Source organism: Copidosoma floridanum, unplaced genomic scaffold (genome assembly GCF_036245765.1).
Source record: "Copidosoma floridanum isolate Cflo_tuat_1 unplaced genomic scaffold, Cflo_Japanese_pri ptg000031l, whole genome shotgun sequence".
Lineage (NCBI taxonomy): Eukaryota > Metazoa > Arthropoda > Insecta > Hymenoptera > Encyrtidae > Copidosoma > Copidosoma floridanum.
The window spans coordinates 538,906-559,972 of record NW_028321908.1 but is presented as its reverse complement, the minus strand read 5'-3'; the positions used below and the strand labels follow the sequence as shown (position 1 = coordinate 559,972).

Sequence of the window (21,067 nt, the reverse complement as noted above, 5' to 3'; positions counted from 1 at the left end):
CGAAGAAGAGAGCAGGGGACTCAACCAAGCTCTAGTCGAGGGAAGCGAAAGCGATTCTAAGGAGGGGAGTGATCTCAAGAACTTAAGCGCGCTAGATAAATATAGGGTATGCAGAACCCGACTACCGCGTGATAAGCCACCATGGGTCCCAGGCGATGGATCAAACCCCCCTCCATTTCAAAAAGTAAAGAAAGTAGAAGATCACCCCTTCAGATACCTAGACAATCTAGCCTTCTGTACAGTGGTGGAAAACGTCCCGGATACAGAGACAATTGACGCGCTCTACGAGCGGGGATACATTGATCCAATAATCATGAATCACGAAGTAAGGGCGGTCGAAAATGCCATGCTTTCTAGAAAAAGGAAAGTATCGGTCATGCGCATGTACGTGAAAAAACACTTCGATGACAGGGCGTTAAGGACAGATATCAAGATATGCTTAAAATCACTCCAGGGATTAGTGAAAAGTAATAGTTTAAAAAACATTGGAATAATAAGGGACCTCGCGATTCTAGACATAAACCAATGGATGTATTTGATCGAGCAGCTAGAGGAAATTTTCAAGGAAATGAATATTGTAATTACTTTGTACACAGACACGCTTGTTGTGCCACCAGTAGATCAACGATTCAAAGTTATTAAAGAGTACCATGAGTCAACGGTGGGAGGCCATAGAGGGATCAACAAAACTTATAATAGGATAGCAAAGGATTTTTACTGGAGAAACATGAGACCTGAAGTTAGGCAATTTGTGGTGGGATGCGAATCGTGCCAAACGAAAAAACTGGTAAGAGTAAAAACCAAACAGGCAATGCTTATTACTGACACACTGAGCAGACCGTTTGAGAAAATTTCAATAGATTTTTATGGACCAATAAATAAGCCTTCAGACCATGGTAATACGCATATATTGTCAATCCAGGACTGGCTGACAAAATACATAGTATTAGCGCCGGTACAGCGAGCAACGGCGCAAGACACGGTCAAAGCTCTCTTAAACTACTTTATGGCATATTTTGGAGCCCCAGAAAAATTATTATCAGACAGGGGGACACACTTTATGAACAGAACAATGGAAGAGTTCGCAAGATTGTTCAAAATCAATAAAATCGGCAGCACAGCATTCCACCCACAGAGTAATGGAGCAATAGAAAGGATGCACTATGTGCTGTGCGAGTATCTCAAGGCGTACGTCGACAAAAACGAAAAATGGGATGAATTAATACCTTTATGCATGCTCGCATATAATACATCCGAGCATGAGAGCACAGGGTAAACTCCGTACGAGTTACTCTTCGGACAGAGAGCACGTATCCCCTCGAGCTTTAAACGGGTAGAAGCAGATCAAACGTATAGCAAATACTTTGAGCAAATCACAGATACCCTCACACAAATGCGAACAATAGCAGCGCTGAAACAGGTACAAAGCAAGTATAGATCCAAATATTACTACGACAGGAAACTTAACACCAAATTTTTTATGGAAGGAGAAATGGCGTACATATTAAAAGAGCCGTCGAAAGGGAAATATGATTGCCAGTACGAAGGCCCATACGAAATAACAGGGATTAATTATAAGAGTCATGATGTAAAGTTGCAGAGAAATGACGAAGTAAGGGTGGTGCATGTCGACAAAATCAAGAAAGCATGCGTCTTAAAAACTCAACACGAGGATAATAAGGAGAAAGTCTGAATCGGAGAGATATGGTGCGAGAAAAAAAAAGGGGAGGTAAGGTAACCATGCGGGCTCAACAGTAAACGTGACTCACGCAGTCGCCGAAGCCCATACGCATGTTCAAAACAGGGATATAGCTTCAAGGTCGGAACTCAAACGATGCAGGCTCACGTGGGTACCTACATACAAATACACAATTGTAGGGTTAGGGCATCAGCATGTATAAAATAGTTAGTGGAAACCAACAGTCAAAATAATCAAAGTTCGCCAAAATTTTCGCGGCCCCCGGACGGGCCACAAATATTTTTCTTCCTTTTCTTCCTCTGTCCCTTTTTTTTATCTTTCTCTTTAATACACGAAACAAGAAATTAAAATTTTTCGTTACCGAGTTTAACGCTTACTGATTATACAAAACTCTAACGACAACGGAAGAACGTTGCACCTAATAGCAAAAAAAAGAAGAAAAAAAAAATGAATTAAATAAAGAAATAAATAAACAAATCGAAATAAGGAACAAGAAACCAAAAAAAAAAAAAAGGAAAATTACCTGGATAACCGGTCGGTGATCGAGAGGATAGTTGACGGCGCCTTCCAGGGTGACGTCCACCACTAGCACCAGGATGGTACCATGACAGCTACAGCCGACGGCCAGAGAGTAGGAAGCCCCCCCTACCAAGGTGGGGCAGTGCAGCCACAACACTTTCCCAGTAAAATAGGGGACGGGCGCCCTCTCCTCCTCCCGCACAATCACGAGGAATGGAGTCCCCGAAGGGCATTGCACCTCGCAGGATCCTACCCCTCCTCGATAGGGGTAGCGCAAGGTTGGCAGTGGCATCGCGCCGGAAGGCCACCCCGGTAATAGTAGGGGAACCGGGACACCGAAAAAGGTGAAGGGATCCACTATCAGACGCACCCCAAGCTGAAAAAAAAAAAAAAAAAAAAAAATTGCATTAAGAAAATAGAGGAGCCATAAGAAAAAAAAAATATATGACAAAAGCCAAGAGCACTTACCGAACCATGCTGCTCACAATATATTGGCGCTAGCGCGGTCGACCCGTTTAGCACAACAATGTTTTGCCCAGGGGGCCGTCCCACAGTGGGGACATCCCGGCACGCATACAGTCGCGTAACCTACAATCCAATAAATGAAACACAAAAAAAAAAGAAAAAACTTCGCTTTCATACTTACGCTTTGGCAACCTGGCACGGCGCACGCGGCTTCCTCCTGGAGAACAGCCCCCAACAGTAATCCACACGCACCACCACCAGTGACAACGAAGCGCGTGGATCGCGAGTCACCTAAAGGCAACCGGACAAACCCAATGAGGCGATCAAAGAACTGACTGAAACCGGCCATGACTATCGAAGTTAATTTCAGAGATCGTGCACGTAAGGAGACGTAGAATACACTGACTTAGCAGCAACGATTGAGAAAAAGCAAACGCAGATTCGTACACCTATGTTAGCCCTTTCCCACTTTAGGTGAGTCACTTGAAGGAAATGGAAATAAGGGAAAAGAAGAATAACGTAGCATCAACGTCGGGAAACAGAGGTTTATAATGTAGAACAATAAAATTTTCCCCTTTTTCTTCTCCCTCTCATATCCACACTCGCCTCCGCTGGGAATTAACCGAATGAGTGAATGCGTGTAACGTAGCCTAGTATGTACAAACTTGTAATACACTTAGAGGAAAGGGCATAAGAAATGAAGTGACGAGAGACACGAAAATTGAACGGCATTAGATAAAGCTCAGCAAGGGAAAGTCGCACCCGAACAAATGCACGAGCAAACGTAATAGCATGTATATATACGTACCAATATATAAATTAAGTTATCACTTAAGAGCGCATAGGGAAATCCGTATGTAAAGGGAAAACCACACTCGCAGCTTAAAGCAATTACGCGAACGCGAATTATTAAATAGTCCTAATCACTGAATATAGGGACAAATCACCCGGGTGTATAAGAATGTATCCACATGTGGAAGAAAATGTATATAAAGAGAAGGAACGCAAGAATCATATAGAAAAGTATCCATTTTTTTTGTTGTTGTTTTGTTTTAGGGCAAAGGCCGCACAGGGAAATAAACAACTAGGGGAGGTAGAATTAATCAAGAAAAATCCGGGGATAATTGTAGAAAACCTGGGCTCAATCCAATCAGCCACATCAACGTGGAAAGTCATATGGTACGTAGATTGGAGCCAGCTAATTGTAGAATCGGAACAATTTTTACGGGCGCAGAAGCAAGCAAACTGGAAGTGCACGGTAACATCAAGAAAGAAAAGAGAATGCATGAGACATATTAGTCAGGCCACGTACGAGGTTCTACAAACGAAAGAAAAAGCACAAGAGGCACACAGAGCGGTAGTGGGCCAAGAAATCCTTAGTCAAACCGCAGCTGTGCAAGTAATTAAGGGTCAATTAACAGTAGCGGAAAAAGAAAAAATACTAAAATTGATAGCCTCAAAACCAAGTACCACAATCGACATAAATAAATATTTAGCGGAACAAATGACAGTTACAACGTTCGGTAATCATGAAAAAGAGCTACAAAATATTAAAAAATTTGAAGAAAAAGCGGGAAAAATAACGGAAGAAGGTTTAAAAATATTTGCAGACCTGATTACAGGAGAAGACAAAGTATCAAATATGGTAAAGGAATTTCAACAAATAGCCAACGAACTATCAGAAAAATTTAGGAAAACGGCCGATATAATATATTTGGCAAGTCAGGGCGTGATACACCAACCGGAGGAAGCATCGATAGCTATATCAGAGGCTAAAATATTAGCAGGACAGCTAAGGCCGGACCTCAAACCCCCAGGAGAAAATAATGCAACAACAAGGGAAAATATCGGAGAAGCGTTGGAGATAGCAACCGTAGCATTTAATGGGAAAATAGTATATTACATAGAAATACCCTTGGTAACAAGAGAGGATTTTGATCTTCTCAGAATATCACCACTACCAGTAGAACAGGAAGGGTTCAATATAACAAACATCGTGGCATATCTACAACCAACACACGAGTACGTGGCAGTCAGCATGAGCGCGAAAAGGTTCGCACCAATATCACAGCGAACGGTAGAAAAATGCAAGAAAATAGGACGAACACGCATCTGTACACTGATGGAACCGGCACATGAGATAGAGGAAGACCATCCTTGCGAAATAAAATTGATTTTGGGTTACACAATAAAAAATCCAGAGGAATGCCCAATTATACTAGCCAGATTAAATGGCACTTATTGGACGCGCCTACACGCAAGGAACCAGCACGCGTTTAGTACCATAGTGGAGGAGAAAATACACGTACAATGCGAGCATACAGAGCACGAAACACTGAAAGTTATAGATGCAGGGGTAATAAATTTATCAGATGATTGCATGGCTCAAGCATCAGAAACAAGATTGAGCCCAGGGTCAGAGGAGGGCACGAGCCAAATAGTTAAATTCAAAAACTCAAACTTAAATGTAGAGAAAATAATACAGAGTATAAAAGGAATAAGAACAGACAAGTTACAGGAACTAATAAGCACGATAATAAAAAGGGACGGGTTACAGGAACTCGGTAGTCAAGAACACGGGCCTGAGGAGAACTTAAAAACTGGCACAAAATTAATGGACATAGTCCAACGCGTGCGCGAACTCTTGCAGACACAAAGCGAATTATCCGACTGGAAGGAATACGCGTGGGTGGCAGCAGAGATAACTATAGGCATGGCAGCAGGGTCGTTCGGGTTCCTAAAATGGGGGGGCCCCTTAATATTAAATCTGGCTAGAATGTTCACAGGTAGACAACGCAGAGACAACGCAGAAAGGGAAGGGACTACAGCAACGAGTCCCTCAGCGCCTCAGCCGACATCTCTCGAAATGCAGAAGAGGACACCAAGACACCTTGCTAACATCCCGGTAACCATCACGGGAGCATCCCCCACGGGTCTTGGGCCCACATAAAACATACGACGTAACAAGTGATTCCTACTACAAAAAAAAAAAGAAAAATATATAAAATTAAGGAATATGGAATAACAAGTAAAATATAAGGAAAAATCATTGTAATAACGATAATAACAATAATAATTAAGATTAGGTAATAATAATAATGTATAATTTTATAGACACTATAGTAATAGTAATATCATAAGAATGAGCGCCGGGAGTCGCTCAACTATATCGGAGGGCGCAGTCCGAAGGATGAAACTATGAAACTATGAAAGAATTTTTTTTAAATATGTAGTATCAAAAAATCACTGTAAGTCAAAAAAAAAAAACTGGTAGCTGTAGCTATAATAATAATAATAATAATAATAATAATAATAATAATAATAGTAATATTCTAAAAATAATAACCACAAATAACATTTTAATTTGAAAAAGAGAATGAGCGTCGGGAGTCGCTCGACTATTTCGGAGGGCGCAGTCCGTAGGACGAGACTAAGAGAGAATTTTCTTTTCTCTAAAATATGTAATAACAAGAAAGATGTATTAAGTTTAATTATGTATAAAAAAAAAATGGTCGTTGATCATAATCTACAGTAATTGTAATAATAATAACAATCATGATAGTAAGAGAACGGAAATGAGCGCCGGGAGCCGCTCGGCTATATCGGAGGGCGCAGTCCGTGGGACAAGGATAAAGAATTTTTTTTACAAAATGACAAGTAGTTTGGAAAATAGGTAAAGGAAAAAAAAAGAAAAATCTCTAATGATAGATACTTCAGCGAACACGAACATGTAAAGTATAAATGTATTGATTAAGTACGAAAAACATCATTAAATGTAAACTAGTAGTGATCAGCTGACTAATTCACTAAATTTTTTTAAACAAAAATGTAACAGAAGGCAGAGCGCATACATAAACAGAATTGTCATACACAATTATACTCGAGTACAGGATGAAAAGGATGATTGAATGTGAAAATGTACAAAGAACGGCGGTTTTCTAAAAGTATGAAAGAAGGAGTGAACCACCGTATATGAGAAAAACAACACAAACAACATAACACACGCATTACACACACAATTATAGGTACAACGGCCACCAGACACAATTCAGCGTCGTCGAGGACGAACGACGTCGCGGCCTCGGACGTGTTACGTACGATATGCTGGGCATATCATACTAACTCACCCTACAAGCCTACGCTAGTAAAAGACACCAATAGGGGAAACGAGCTTATATAAGGCCCTGCGAGACACGAATCGGGGCACTCGAGCGTCTTTTAGGCAAGAGACCGAACGATAAGTTGAAAACACTGCGCGAAACACACACGCCTCTGCCTCTAATAAGCTAATAAATAATTGACCAACGAGTTGAGTTCTTCTCGTGGCGCACCTCCTTACCAGTTTCTTTATCCTACGTAACAGTTTCATATTCTAAAAATAAAATACAATATTCCAATATTTTTATGATTAGTAGAAAATATTCATGTTTTTATTCATTTATATAGTTTAAATTTTTAAAACATTATATTTTTAACATAAAAATAAAATTAATTTTTATAAACATTTAAAAATATAAATAATTTCTCAATATTTCCATTATTAAATTTTAAAATGAACTATTTAAATTTAAATTATTATTATTAATGAAATGATTAATCTAATTATCATTATTAAATTTATTATTTAACTATTAGAATAAATTTCAAAATTCATACATTTTAAGATTTTAATAATTAAATTATCAAAGATAAAATTGATTATTCCTTTATCAATTCAAAAATAATATTTTTTTATTATTTTTAATAAAAAAAAATTTAAATTAAAATTAGAATAATGTAAAAAATATAATTTTCAAAAAAAAAATATTGTAGAATTATTTTTAACATGTTTAAATTTAAATAAATCGAATCTCAGAATAATTCAGAAATAGAAATCAGACATAAAAATAAAATTTTAATTTTTTTAAATCTTAATAAATAAATTTCTTTAATATTTATAAAAATTATTATAAAAAAATATTTTTCAAATATAATTGAATTAATGATTAAAATTATCATAGAAAAATTTATAGTTTTAGTATCATTACAATTAAAATAATTTATAAAATTTTTTTTTATTTATTAAATAATAAATTAATTAAATAGAATATATAACTGGTAATAATGTTCTAATAAATAATATAAAATATAAGATAAAAAAAAATAATTCAAAAAAATTTTTTCTAAAATTAAATCTTTAAAATAAAATCCAGAAAAAAATAGCATACCACATAAAGAGAAATTAAAAAATTATCATTATTATGATAGTTATTGGCATTAAATTTATTAAATTTCCTATAAAACGAATATCTTGATAATTATTTATTAAATAAATTATAATTTCTGAACATAAAAATATTATTGATTCAACTATAGCATGAAAAATTAAATAAAAATAAGCTTAAAGATGGAATTTTATTCCATAAATTACTAGTATTTATTCTAATGTGATTATTATAAATCCAATTTTATTAATTATAAAATAAAAATAAATTATTATAAAATAATTATTTTAGTTAAATAATAGAATATTAATAAATTAAAATATAAAAATTGAAATTCTTAAAAATAAATATACATCAATATAAAAAAAATTATAATTTAAAATTAACATAATTAAATAAATTGTAAATTTTATTATAAATTTATTAATAAATCCCGTGGATAAATGTAGTTGAATTCTTTTATTAAAATTATAGTTGTTTGTCGATTTAAGATACGCATCCGACTTCTTATTTCGTCATTGCTTCCCTTTGGATAATCATTCATACCACATTACTAATTAAATCATAATCCTGCTGACGCTCTCTACTCGAGACTTTCTTCAATAAGTTTCGAGTGAGCTAAGCAGTTCAATAAACATTGGTAGCAGAGCTGCAGATACATGGTCTCCTGGAATCTCGTGGCCCCGCATCCATTTTCGACGACGTGGTTTAACACGTCGGCCATCTTTTCTTCGGCAATCGGTTCGGTGGCACGGGGAGGAGAGGAGAGAGGAAAATCTCGTCTACACTAGGCAGCCATTTCATCGTGCTGTCCTTTTCTATTACGTCACATCTGCACCTTCTCTTTCATCACCCCATCGTCGGCTTCGCGGCGGTAAGCGCCTATATCTCGACGATCGAGCGAGGTCGAGCGAGCGGGGGGAGAAGCTCTCTGCAGAAAGGTACTGTAAGTATACACACGTTCTCTCTCTCTCTTGCTCTCACATTCCAGTAGTGCTTTTTCCTTATTTTTTCGAAATCTTATACACCTTCAGGCTTGTTATTACGTTTTTGCTTGTTGTCTTGTTAAACAGTGCTTATCTTTGTTGTTATCCTAAATACATATTGTTCAGTTGTCTAAGTTAACCTTTGTTGGTTTTTGTTGTTCGTCATGGACAAGTTAATGAAAAAGCAGGTTAAGCTGTTCAACAACATAGTTAACTTTCTAGAAAACTCCACCTCTAAAGTAGGTGTTGAGAGACAAACCTTAGAACATTTTGAGACCCGTTTAGATATGCTGGAAAAATACTGGTCTCAGTTTTTCGAATCTCATGACGATCTTGACGAGGTTAACTTAGCAGAACACGTTTATTTCAAATCAATTTGTTACTCAAAAGCGGAAGATAGTTACACCCATGCCAAATCTGTCATTCGTAAGCGAATCAAAGATCTTTCGCCGGTCCCACGGCCAACTATTGACCCTATGCCTAATCCTGCGGTAGTTGATCAGATTTCTCTTCCTGCACTCTCGTTACCTACTTTCTCCGGTAATCACGAAGAGTGGGAATCTTTTAAACAACGCTTTACTTCGCTGGTTCATAACAAAACGAACCTCTCAAATGTCGCGAAACTATCACACCTGTTAGCTTCAGTACAGGGAAAAGCCGCGCACAGGTTGAAGGGTTTAGAAATCACTGATGCTAATTATACCATTGCTTGGGAAAAGCTTACTCGTCGGTACGACAAAATAAGACTCAGGCATTATAACAATATGGAAAAACTTATCCAACTTCCTAACGTTCGTGCACGGAACGCACAAGACCTGAACGATCTCTTAGATCAGGTCGAGGAAACAGTACGAGCTTTATTAGATTTAGAGTGTGAGGTCGCTCAGGCTGATTCTTTTATTGCTCATTGTATCATTCGGAAGTTAGATCCTATCTCACGAGAAAACTGGGAGATTTCACAAGAGGGAAAACAGGGATTCTCTTCAAATATGGATCTAACTAAGTTTCTCGAACGAAGAATTCAAAGTTTGGAGCAGTCGCGTACAACGGCAGAAAAATCCGATGCTCGGTCAGGTTTTCAGTCAGTCAGTAAAAAACAAGCGGCTGTCCATACAGCTCAAACTGTTGATTCTACTCCTAACAAGTCAAACCCGTTTTGCGTGTTGTGCTCTGGTACGCACTGGCTCTTCGGGTGCAAAAAGTTCAAAGACATGTCAATCCAACAAAGGGTTCAGTTTTGCAAGAAGGAGAAGCTCTGTCTGAACTGTCTTCAGGCTTCCCATTTTGCCGATAAATGTTCTTCGGCCAAACGGTGTTTTATATGTCAAGAAAAACATCATACTAGGCTTCATCCAGATAACCCAGGTGCTAACGTCACAAAACCAGGTTGCTCTTCAAAACCTGTGACTGGTTGCACTTCTTCTTCAGAACACAATGACTCGACACAGCAAGCTACGACGTCGTGTTCTGCCACGATCTCATCCATCGTAGCTAACTCAACTTCTGTGGAGAGTATGGTTTTACTAGCTACTGCTCAAGTGATGCTAGTCAACTCCAAGGGGAACTCAGTTTCCGTTCGTGCTTTGATCGATCCTGGCTCACAGCGATCGTTCGTTTCCAAACGAGTTGTTGAGCAACTCTCGTTAAAACCTACTAAGGTGGCTATTTCAGTTGTTGGGCTTGGTGGCGCTGTCACGTCGAAGTCACAAGCTGAAGTGCACCTATCTGTGAAATCCAAAGTCGATTCACAGTTCAGCTTAAACGTCGCGCTTTTAGTCTTGGATGAGTTGACGAAACTCATTCCTTCGAGAAGACTTGTGGTTCAGCTCTGGTCTCACATTCGAGGACTTTCTTTGGCTGACCCTCAGTTTTCTAAACCAGGCAGGGTTAATTGTGTGTTAGGAGCGGACATTTACGCATCAATCATTAAGGATGGTCTAAAGGTAGGACCGATTGGGACACCTGTTGCACAACAATCAGTGTTTGGGTGGCTGCTCACGGGTCAGGCCCATTCGAAAGTATTGTCTGAAACAAATAGATCAATTCAGGTTTTCCATACCTACACGGAACCGTCGATCTCAAGTCTTCTTACAAAATTCTGGGAGATAGAAGAGATTCGGTGCCAAAAGATTCTATCTCCAGAAGAAGAATTCTGTGAGCAACATTTCGTTGATACTCACTATCGTGATGAGCAGGATAGGTTTGTAGTGCGTCTTCCCTTCTCGCAAATACCCAGATTCACCGGCTCTCGAGAAATCGCTCACGCTTGTCTTCTGCGTCTAGAGAAACGGTTAGCGCACAATGAGAGCCTTTCGGACGCCTACAAGGCCTTCATGCTCGACTATTTGGATTCTAATCACATGGAATTGGTATTACCAAATGCCAGATCTCATGAGGGTTATTTCATGCCTCACCATGCCGTCGTCAAGCGAGACGATTCAAAAAAAATTCGCGTTGTATTTAACGCATCCCAGAAGGATTCAACTGGGCTCTCGTTGAATGATGTCCTAATGCCAGGTCCTAAGTTACAAACTGAAATTTCGGCTGTCTTAACTCAATGGTGTTTTTTCAGATATGCTTTTACTACGGACGTAGTCCAAATGTTTCGACAGATCAAGGTCCATCAAGACGACACCAAGTGGCAGTCCATCCTCTGGCGAGCTGAAGATTCACAGCCAGTTCAGGAGTTCAGGACTACGACAGTGACGTACGGGACGGCATCTGCTCCTTTTCTAGCTCTGCGAGTTATGAGGCAGCTTGAACTAGAGGGAGAAAAGACACACCCAGAAGCCGCAGCCATTCTTCAGTATCAGCTCTACGTCGATGATATCTTTGCTGGCTCGGATGATCTGGAAGGAGCTCGTCATATAAGGGATCAGCTCATCTCCCTACTTGCGTCTGCGGGTATGAAACTAAGCAAGTGGGCGTCCAATCAGCCCTACGTACTCGATGGACTCCTGTCAAGCAACACATTGAACGAGGAGGTGAAATTGAACGAGGTGATATCTACTCTTGGGTTGTTTTGGAATACAAAAACAGATCATTTCAATTTTCGGGTGTCAACGCCCAAACATGCAACTGAATCTACAAAACGTACAATGCTTTCTGAAATCGCAAGGTTGTTTGACCCTCTAGGTTTGTTAGCCCCAGTGCTTGTCGTCGCGAAAATACTGTTACAGGAACTTTGGCTTCACAAATTGGACTGGGATGAATCACTACCCGATCCATTGCTTTAGCGCTGGCTGCATTTTCGCGGCGATCTAGCTCAAGTGGCTGAAATTGCTATACCACGGTGGACCGGCTCAACTACCTCTAGCGAGTGGCATCTTCACGGGTTCGCCGACGCATCCAAACAAGCTTATGCAGCTTGCCTCTACTTCGTGCTACCTGGGAATAAAGCGACCCTGCTCATAGCAAAGTCGAAGGTGGCCCCACTAAGAGTAGTTTCGCTGCCAAGGTTAGAGTTGTGTGGAGGCTTACTTCTCACCAGGCTTGCTGCACAGCTTCTGGCAAGTCTACGTCGACCACCAACGACTGTTAATTTTTGGACCGACTTTCAAATCGTCTTGGAGTGGCTTAAGGGTCAGCCTTCCAAGTGGCCGACTTTCATCGCAAATAGGGCAAGCGAGATCATCTCCTCGTTTCCAGACGCCCCTTGGAGGCATGTAAGGTCGGCCCAGAACCCAGCGGACTGCGCAACTCGGGGATTCACAATATCAGAAATCTCAAACTCTGATCTTTGGTGGAATGGTCCTGCGTGGCTCACATCACCCGAGTTAGAGTGGCCACGCTCTCGAATGGACGAGCAAGAAGTTCATGCCCTCCTCGCCAAGGAACTGGTGGACACTCACGAACCTAGTAGACCACTCGAATCTCTTTGCTTACCCTCACTTAAGCAAACCACTAGTTTCTTAAAAATTCTACGAATTCTTGCCTACATCAAACGTTGGCAAATCAATGCCAAACTTTCTCGTGGCCAGAGAAATCACGGACCACCAACGGTGGATGAGATCAACGCTGCATGAATATTTTGCTTCAGAGCGGCTCAAATTTGTCACTTTGCCGATGATAGACGTCGCTTACTCGAGGACAAAGATCTGACCAAACGGAGCAGTTTAAGACGCTCACACCCGTTTATCTGTGAGCAAGGCTTGATCCGAGTTGGAGGTCGGCTTGATCACTCTACTCTAACCTACGGAGAAAAGCACCCGATCATACTCCCAGGAGGCTGTTTGCTGACCAAAAGACTCGTTCAGGAAGCTCATAGTTTAACCATTCATGGAGGCCCTCAGTTGATGCTCTCGGTTCTCAACTCGACGTTCTGGATAATTCGGGGTACGAGAGTCATCACGGCAGTTTTTCACCAGTGTGTCTCTTGCGCACGACACCAAGCCAAGAACGCAAGTCAACTAATGGGACAACTTCCAGCGTATCGTCTAACCCCAACTCGGCCTTTCACAGTTACAGGGCTTGACTACGCGGGGCCCCTGTCAATCCTGTTCTCTAAAGGCAGAGGGGCTAAAAGTACTAAAGGTTACGTGGTAATCTTTATATGTATGGTGGTTAAGCCCATACATATTGAGGTGGTATCAGATTTGACCGTTGACGCTTTCTTGGCAGCGTTTAGCCGTTTTTGTGCACGCAGAGGTACTTGCTCGACTTTAATTTCAGATAACGCCTCAACATTCAAGGGAGCTGCCTCGGAGCTCAACAAATTGTTCAACGAGTCATCTGCATTTGTCGAGGGCGTCAACAGCCAGCTAGCCATGAGAGGGATAAAGTGGACATTCATACCTCCTCGAGCGCCGCACTTTGGCGGCACATGGGAGTCAGCAGTCAAGTCCTTCAAGCACCACTTCAAGAGGGTGGTCAGAACATCAACCTTCACCTTTGAAGAATTGGCAACTTTATGTGCCAAGATAGAGGCCTGCTTGAACTCACGCCCTCTTTGTCCCCTCAGCTCCGACGAAGCTTTAGCTGTCGCTCTGACTCCAGCGCATTTTTTAGTGGGTTCTTCATTACTGGCCTACCCTGAGCCCTACTGTGAGAAGCCAACTTCGTCAAACAGAGTCAGCCGTTGGAGACTACTGACTAACCTCAGAGACTCCTTTTGGGCCAGGTGGAAAAAGGAGGTGCTGCATCACATGCAGCTCCGAAACAAGTGGCTGAAGCCCCAGCCAAATCTACAGGTCGGAGACATCGTTCTCTTAAAGGAGGACAGTATTCTGCCAAGCCATTGGCCATTGGGTCGGGTGACGATAACTCACAAAGGGGATGACAATTTGGTACGTGCAGTAACTGTACAGACGGCCACATCCACCTTTAAGCGACCAGTGGTCAAATTGGTGAAACTACCCACTGAATCGGAGCTTCAACGTTGTTATCAAGATCACTTCAAGAACCAAGCTAGTGACTAAGTGCAGTGAAGGTGACACTAACAGTTGACATATTAAAAGTTCTATAGTTTACTTTGTTTTTTTTTCATGATTCTGACCGTTAGTTTTTTCTACTAATTAGATGTTATTCGTAACTCTTCCCTTAATCATTCTGGATTGAACATTTTTTTTTTTTTTCTTTTCTTTTACATTTAAAGATTCAAATTTGACCTATTATTTCTATTAGCGATAGCTTATCTTTAGTACTTTTGCCTACCAAAGGACTTTTCAACTATTATGTTTACGTAAAATTTAGATAATTTCTTTTATTTTTTTTCTTTCTTACAAGCGAGTTTAATTGTTTTGAGTTGATTCCTCTCGTTTTTGACGCAAGCGGCGTCAAGGCGGGCGGCTATGGTCACGGGAGAATAGGATTGTAACACCAAGCCGACGGTGAGCCCAAGCAGCGGCGCTATTACATTCCTCCGCCCGTGGAGCGGCGGTGGAGAGCTCTCGTGGGTGTTACGAATGTAGTGGTTTGCTTACTACAGTTTCTATTTCCACTTCCAAGTTCCACTGTCCAAACACACATGCTCTCACGAGGGTATCCCCGCCCCGGCTCCTCGAGCGCTCGGGCTTCTCGACGCACTGAGGCCCCGCGCTTGCTCTCTTCGCCTACAGACCGGTGTGCGAGTAACACCTGCGGGAGAGCCTGTTTTCTGCTGCTGAGTCGGGACAGTTTTTGAAGCACACCATGCTATTCAATAATTATGTGCTGCCTCTCTACTTTTGCTGCTTGGGATGTAATTCTTCTCGTCCTCGGCTTGGTGAGCCTAGTTTTACATTCAAGACAGTTCCTCTCTTTATAAATCGAAAATCAGCGTTTTCTAGTTGTATTTAAACATTGATTGTGTTTCTTCCACGCAACTTAACAAAACTAAAGCAATGTAAATCGTATTTCTTTTGGATAAATGTAGTTGAATTCTTTTATTAAAATTATAGTTGTTTGTTGATTTAAGATACGCATCTGACTTCTTATTTCGTCATTGCTTCCCTTTGGATAATCATTCATACCACATTACTAATTAAATCATAATCCTGCTGACGCTCTCTACTCGAGACTTTCTTCAATAAGTTTCGAGTGAGCTAAGCAGTTCAATAAACATTGGTAGCAGAGCGGGCATCACCATACGCTGCTGCACGAGAATCCTGCCACTACAGTGCATCTTGCATCTTCTGCATGGCCTGCTACACTCACGAAAGGGAGTCGCGTATCCTGTCATTGGATGGCATCGCCAGACTCTTCAAACACTACGCTGTTGCCTACTGCGCTCGTCCGAATTCAAGGCCTGGACGGACGCACACTCATCGCTCGTGCCATGCTCGACAACTGCTCTCAGCGATCCTTTGTTGCAAAGAGCCTGCTAAGTAAACTTCGCCAGGAATATGAAGAGGCCAGCATGGAGGTCATTGGCATCGGTGGCATCAAGACTCCACGAGTTCATGGAAAAACTTACCTTACTCTCGCCTCCATGGTTAGCGACGGGAAGCTCACGTGCGAAGCTCTAGTGCTCTCGCTTATATCCAGCTACAGGTCAGGAAACTTCAAGCTTCCAGGCGACTGGAAGTATATACAGGGTTTGGAGCTTGCAGACGACTTTCGAGCTGATCTGACGGAAATTGAGTTGCTGCTAGGAGCTGATGTGCTTCCACGAGTTCTTCAAGAGGGCTTACGCATCGGACTACCTGGGACACCCATGGCCCAGCGCACCATATTCGGCTGGACGCTTTTCGGTCCATTACATTGTTGACATTTTCAAAATACAGACTCTAAGTTTGTTTTACATAAGTGCAGTGCTAATTGTTAATACTCCGTTTACCCCGAACCGTAGTATGGCGGGCAGAATGTTCAGTTTTGTACCTGAATATTTGCCGACAAACCTTTTCTAAATTCAAATTGCGTCACGTTCGTTATTCTAATATTAAAGTTGAAGTAATTTTCCGATCATACGCCTTTATCATCGCGTACATTTGCAATGCCCAAGAGACCGTTTTACCTTTACTCTTGTACCTTTATTTATCAATGTACTAGAATTTCTACTTTAACTTTTGTCTCTATAAATATTGCTCTGCGAGCATAGTATGTTAGTTAGCGCGCCGCGGCGGCAGAGAAAGCTTCTCTCCGCTTGCCTTTACTTGAGCACATTTTCATAACTTAAGCACTGTAAATATATTGTATATATTTTTATTGCACATTTGCGTTACATTTATTTTCCGCCGTAAACCACTTCCACCTCTACACAACTGAACTGGATTGGGAGCAGCATAAAACCCCTTCCCTCGTGAACATTTTTATAAAACATCAATATAAAAAAAATTATAATTTAAAATTAACATAATTAAATAAATTGAAAATTTTATCATAAATTTATTAATAAAAATTTAAATCTCTTTCTTTCTTTTCTTTTAATTAATAATAATAATAAAGTTAAACCTAAAACTCTTTCACAAACAACAAAAATTACATAAAATAATATTGCATTCAAAAGATTTATCAAGCTTACTATTAATATTTAAAATATTAATAATCTTAATATCAAGAATTCTAATCTTATTAAGTTTACTATTAAATTGTTATATAAGCAACAATATAGAAACAATGAAATAATAAATATAATAAAATATAAATGATAATTCAAAAAAATAATTTAAAAAAAAATAAATTAATCATTAATCTTTAAAATTAATATTTTAAGATTAAACTATTTTTAAATAATTATTATTTAAAGTAAAATAATAAATTTGTAAATTAAATTTATTAATTTCAATTTTATATAATGAAATAACAATAAAATTTTTAATCAATATATTTATGATGAATTTATTTTTATTAACTTTGATTTTATCAATTAATTATTCTTTACCTTCTTATTATAAAATGTTTTATCCTGTAATTTTAGGTCAATTTTTTTACTATACAATATGATGTTTATTAAATTAATCAATTTTTAATAAAAATAATTGATGATCATACATTAGATTTTTAATCATTGTAGAAGGAATAATAATTTTATTTTTATATTTTACTAAATTTATTAATAATATAATTACTTCAATAAAAAAAATATTTTTCAAAAATTTTATTATTTAATCAATAATTATATTATTATTTTTCATTATTATAATTTTAAATGGTAATAAATTTTTAATTTGGTACAATAATTTTAACAAAAATTTCAGAGTATTTATATTAAATAAATTAAATTTAATTGATACGAACTCAATATTATATATATATATATATATATACAACATAACTTTAAATTTATTGATTTTTATTGTTTATATTTTAATTGTTTCAAAATTAATTGTAGAATAAATTATTTTAAATAAATTTACTTTACGTAAAATAAATTAAATGAAAAAATCAAATCTAAAATCAAATGAATTATTGAGAATAATTAATTCAATAATTGTAATTTTACCTACTCCTTTAAATATTCCTATGATATGAAATTTTGGTTCATTATTAGGAATTTGTTTAATTATTCAATTAATCACAGGATTATTACTATACTTACATTATTGCCCTAATATCAAATCAGCATTTAATAGAATTATTTTTATTATGCAAGATGTAAATTATGGGTGATTTTTCCGATTATGCCATATAAATGGGGCTTCAATATTTTTAATTTAATTGTTTATTTATATTGGACGTGGAATTTATTATAATTCATTTTCTTTAAATAAAACTTGAAATTCTGAAATTTTTATTTTTTTAATTACTATAATAACAGCTTTTTTAGGTTACGTATTACTATGAGGACAAATATCTTTTTATGGTGCAACAGTAATTACAAATTTACTTTCAGCTATCTCATACATTGGAAATTCTTTAGTTTTCTGATTCTGAGAAGGGTTTTCAATTAATAATGCTACATTAAATCGATTTTATTCATTTTATTTTAGTATACTATTTGTAGTGTTAGCTTTAGTTATTTTCCATTAATTATTCCTTTATAAAACTTGTTCTTCTAATCCTTTAGAATTAAATAGAAATTTTTATAAAATTCCTTTTAAACCTTATTTTTTAGTTAAAGATATTTAAGGATTTATTTTATTTCTTATCATTATTTCATTTATCTGTTTATCAATACCTTATGGATTATCAGATCCTTAAAATTACAATAAAGATAACCCTATAATTACTTCTATTCATATCCAACCTAAATTATATTTTTTAATTGCTTATGCAATTTTTCGTTCTATTCCTAACAAATTAAAGGAAGTTTTTGCTTTATAATTATTAATTTTAATTCTATTAATTATACCATTGAATTTTAAATATAAAATTAAATTATTTAGATTTTATTTCTTAAATCAAATTTTATTTTAAAATTTTGTTGGATTATTTATTATCTTCACTTGAATGGGAGCCCGTCCAGTTAAAAATCCATATATTTTTATTAGAGAAATTTCATCATTTTTTTTTTTTTTATATTTTTATATATGTTTTTATATTTCTAAGAAATCTGATTTATATTAAAAAAGATAATTTTTAAATTTTTCAAATTGTATGATTTGAATACATATGTAAGAAATTGATTTTTCTAATAATTTAAAATATTAATTAATAAAATAAATAATAAATAATTTAATCTTACAGGTAAATAACTTATTCAAGTCAAATATATTAAATTATCATATTAAAATCGAGGAAATGTTCCTTAAATTCAAATAACTAAAAATACAATTATTAAAAAAATTAAATAAAATTTTATTTAAAATAAATTCCCTCCTATAGAAATAAATATAAAAAATATTATTATGAATATAATTATCCCGTATTCTACAATAGAAATTAATGCAAATCTTCCTCTTATATATTCAATGTTGAATCCTGATACTAATTCTGATTCTCCTTCAGAAAAATCGGAAAGTGTTCGATTTAATTCTGCTAATAGTCTAACAAAAAAAATTAATATCAATTGAAAAGTAAAAATAAAAATTAAAAATATTTTTGTTAATTTATCAAATTAAATAATTCAATTATTTTTCTTAACAATAAAATTGATAGAATTATTAAAATTATTCTTACTTCATGAAAAATAGTTTGAGCAATTCTTCGAAACCCTCCTAACGATGAATAAATTCTATTAGATGATCATCCTTCAATTATTAAAGGATATACTCTTAAACATATAAAACATAAAATTAATATTAAATTTATTTTACTTAAAATTATTATATTTAAGTAAGGAATTAAATTTTATAGAACTTATATTAAAAATATTCTTAATAAAGGACTAATTAAATAAAATTAATAATTAGATTAAAAAAATAACAGGATTTCTTTATTAAATAATTTAATTGCATCACTAAAAGGTTAGAATAACCCTATTTTACCAACTTTATTTGGACCTTTTCGAATTAAAATATATCCTAAAACTTTACGTTCTAATAATGTAATTAAAGCTACTCTAATTAAAACTTTAAAAATTATATTTAATCTTCTAATAAAAAAATTTAAATATATATATATGTATATAATTATTATTTTAAAAAAATTTTCATTAATAAATTTTAAATTTATCACACTTATCTGTTTAAATAATTATTTTTATTTTTAAATAAATCAATTATAAAAAAAATAAAGTCTTTTCGTACAGATATTATTTAAAATTATAAAAATAGAATCTAATCTGGCTAACACCGATTTAAACTCGAATCATGTAAGATTTTGAAAGTCGAACGGACTTAATATAATTATTTCTTCATTAATAATTTATCTTAATTTAACATCGAGGTCGCAATCTTTTTTACCAATATGAATTTATATAAAAAATAACGCTGTTATCCCCAAGGTAATTTATTTTAATTATTATAATTAAATTCTTAAATATCATTTATTAATAATAAATTAATAAAAAATTCATTTAAATTTTTTTATATGTCTAATACAATATTTTTAATTCATAAAAATTGTTATTTAATGATAATAGATTAATAATATAAAATTCTATGGGGTCTTCTCGTCTCTCATAAATATTTTAGATTTTTTACTTAAATCTAAAATTTTATTATTTAATTTAATAAAGATTTTATTTAATTTATTTTATCATTCTAGACTTTGTTAAAAAGCCAAGTAATTATGCTACCTTAGTTCAAAAATGCAGCTATTTAAAAAAATTTTAATGGAGCAGAAATTATTTATTATTATTGATACAATAAACTATGTTTTTATTAAGAAAATAAATCATAATTATTGCCGAATTTATATAATTATTTTATAAATTTTAAAATTTTCTTATTTAATTTTTACTAATTTAATTATTATTTATTTAATTTCTTTATTAAATTAAATAATTTTATAGATATTAAAATATAACTTATAAAATTTTTGTGTAATAAATTTATTATTATAAATTATAAGAAAATAAAAATTTTTAATTGTATTTTGAAAATTAATTTATTTTTATAATTATTTAAATAATTTTTAAGCTTATCCCTAAAAATTTTTTTAAAAAAAATATATTCGAAATTTTTAATTTCTTTGAATGTTATTTTTAAACTAAATAAAATTCAATTATAAAATAATTAAATATTAATAATTATAAATAACATATGATTTTTATAAAAATATTAAAAATAATAATTTTTAATAATTTTTATATTCATTTAATTTAATTATTTTCAAAAAAAGAAATTAATTATTTAATTCAAATTAACCCTGATAAAAAAGGTAAATAATAATTAATTTATAATTTATTTAATTGAGTTTATTTTCTTTCTAAATACTTAAAATAATAAATTATT

The 21,067-nt window shown here is 35.4% G+C and overlaps 1 protein-coding gene across 1 annotated transcript; it reads left to right on the top strand.

Annotated features, from left to right (window-relative positions):
• The first annotated feature begins 9,037 nt into the window (after window positions 1-9,037).
• LOC149373383 (uncharacterized) lies at window positions 9,038-14,290 on the top strand. The gene is made up of 3 exons (XM_089597213.1): window positions 9,038-11,872; window positions 12,110-12,768; window positions 12,913-14,290. Exons 1-3 carry the CDS (start codon window positions 9,038-9,040, stop codon window positions 14,288-14,290), a joined length of 4,872 nt encoding a protein of 1,623 aa, XP_089453339.1.
• Window positions 14,291-21,067: the final 6,777 nt, after the last annotated feature.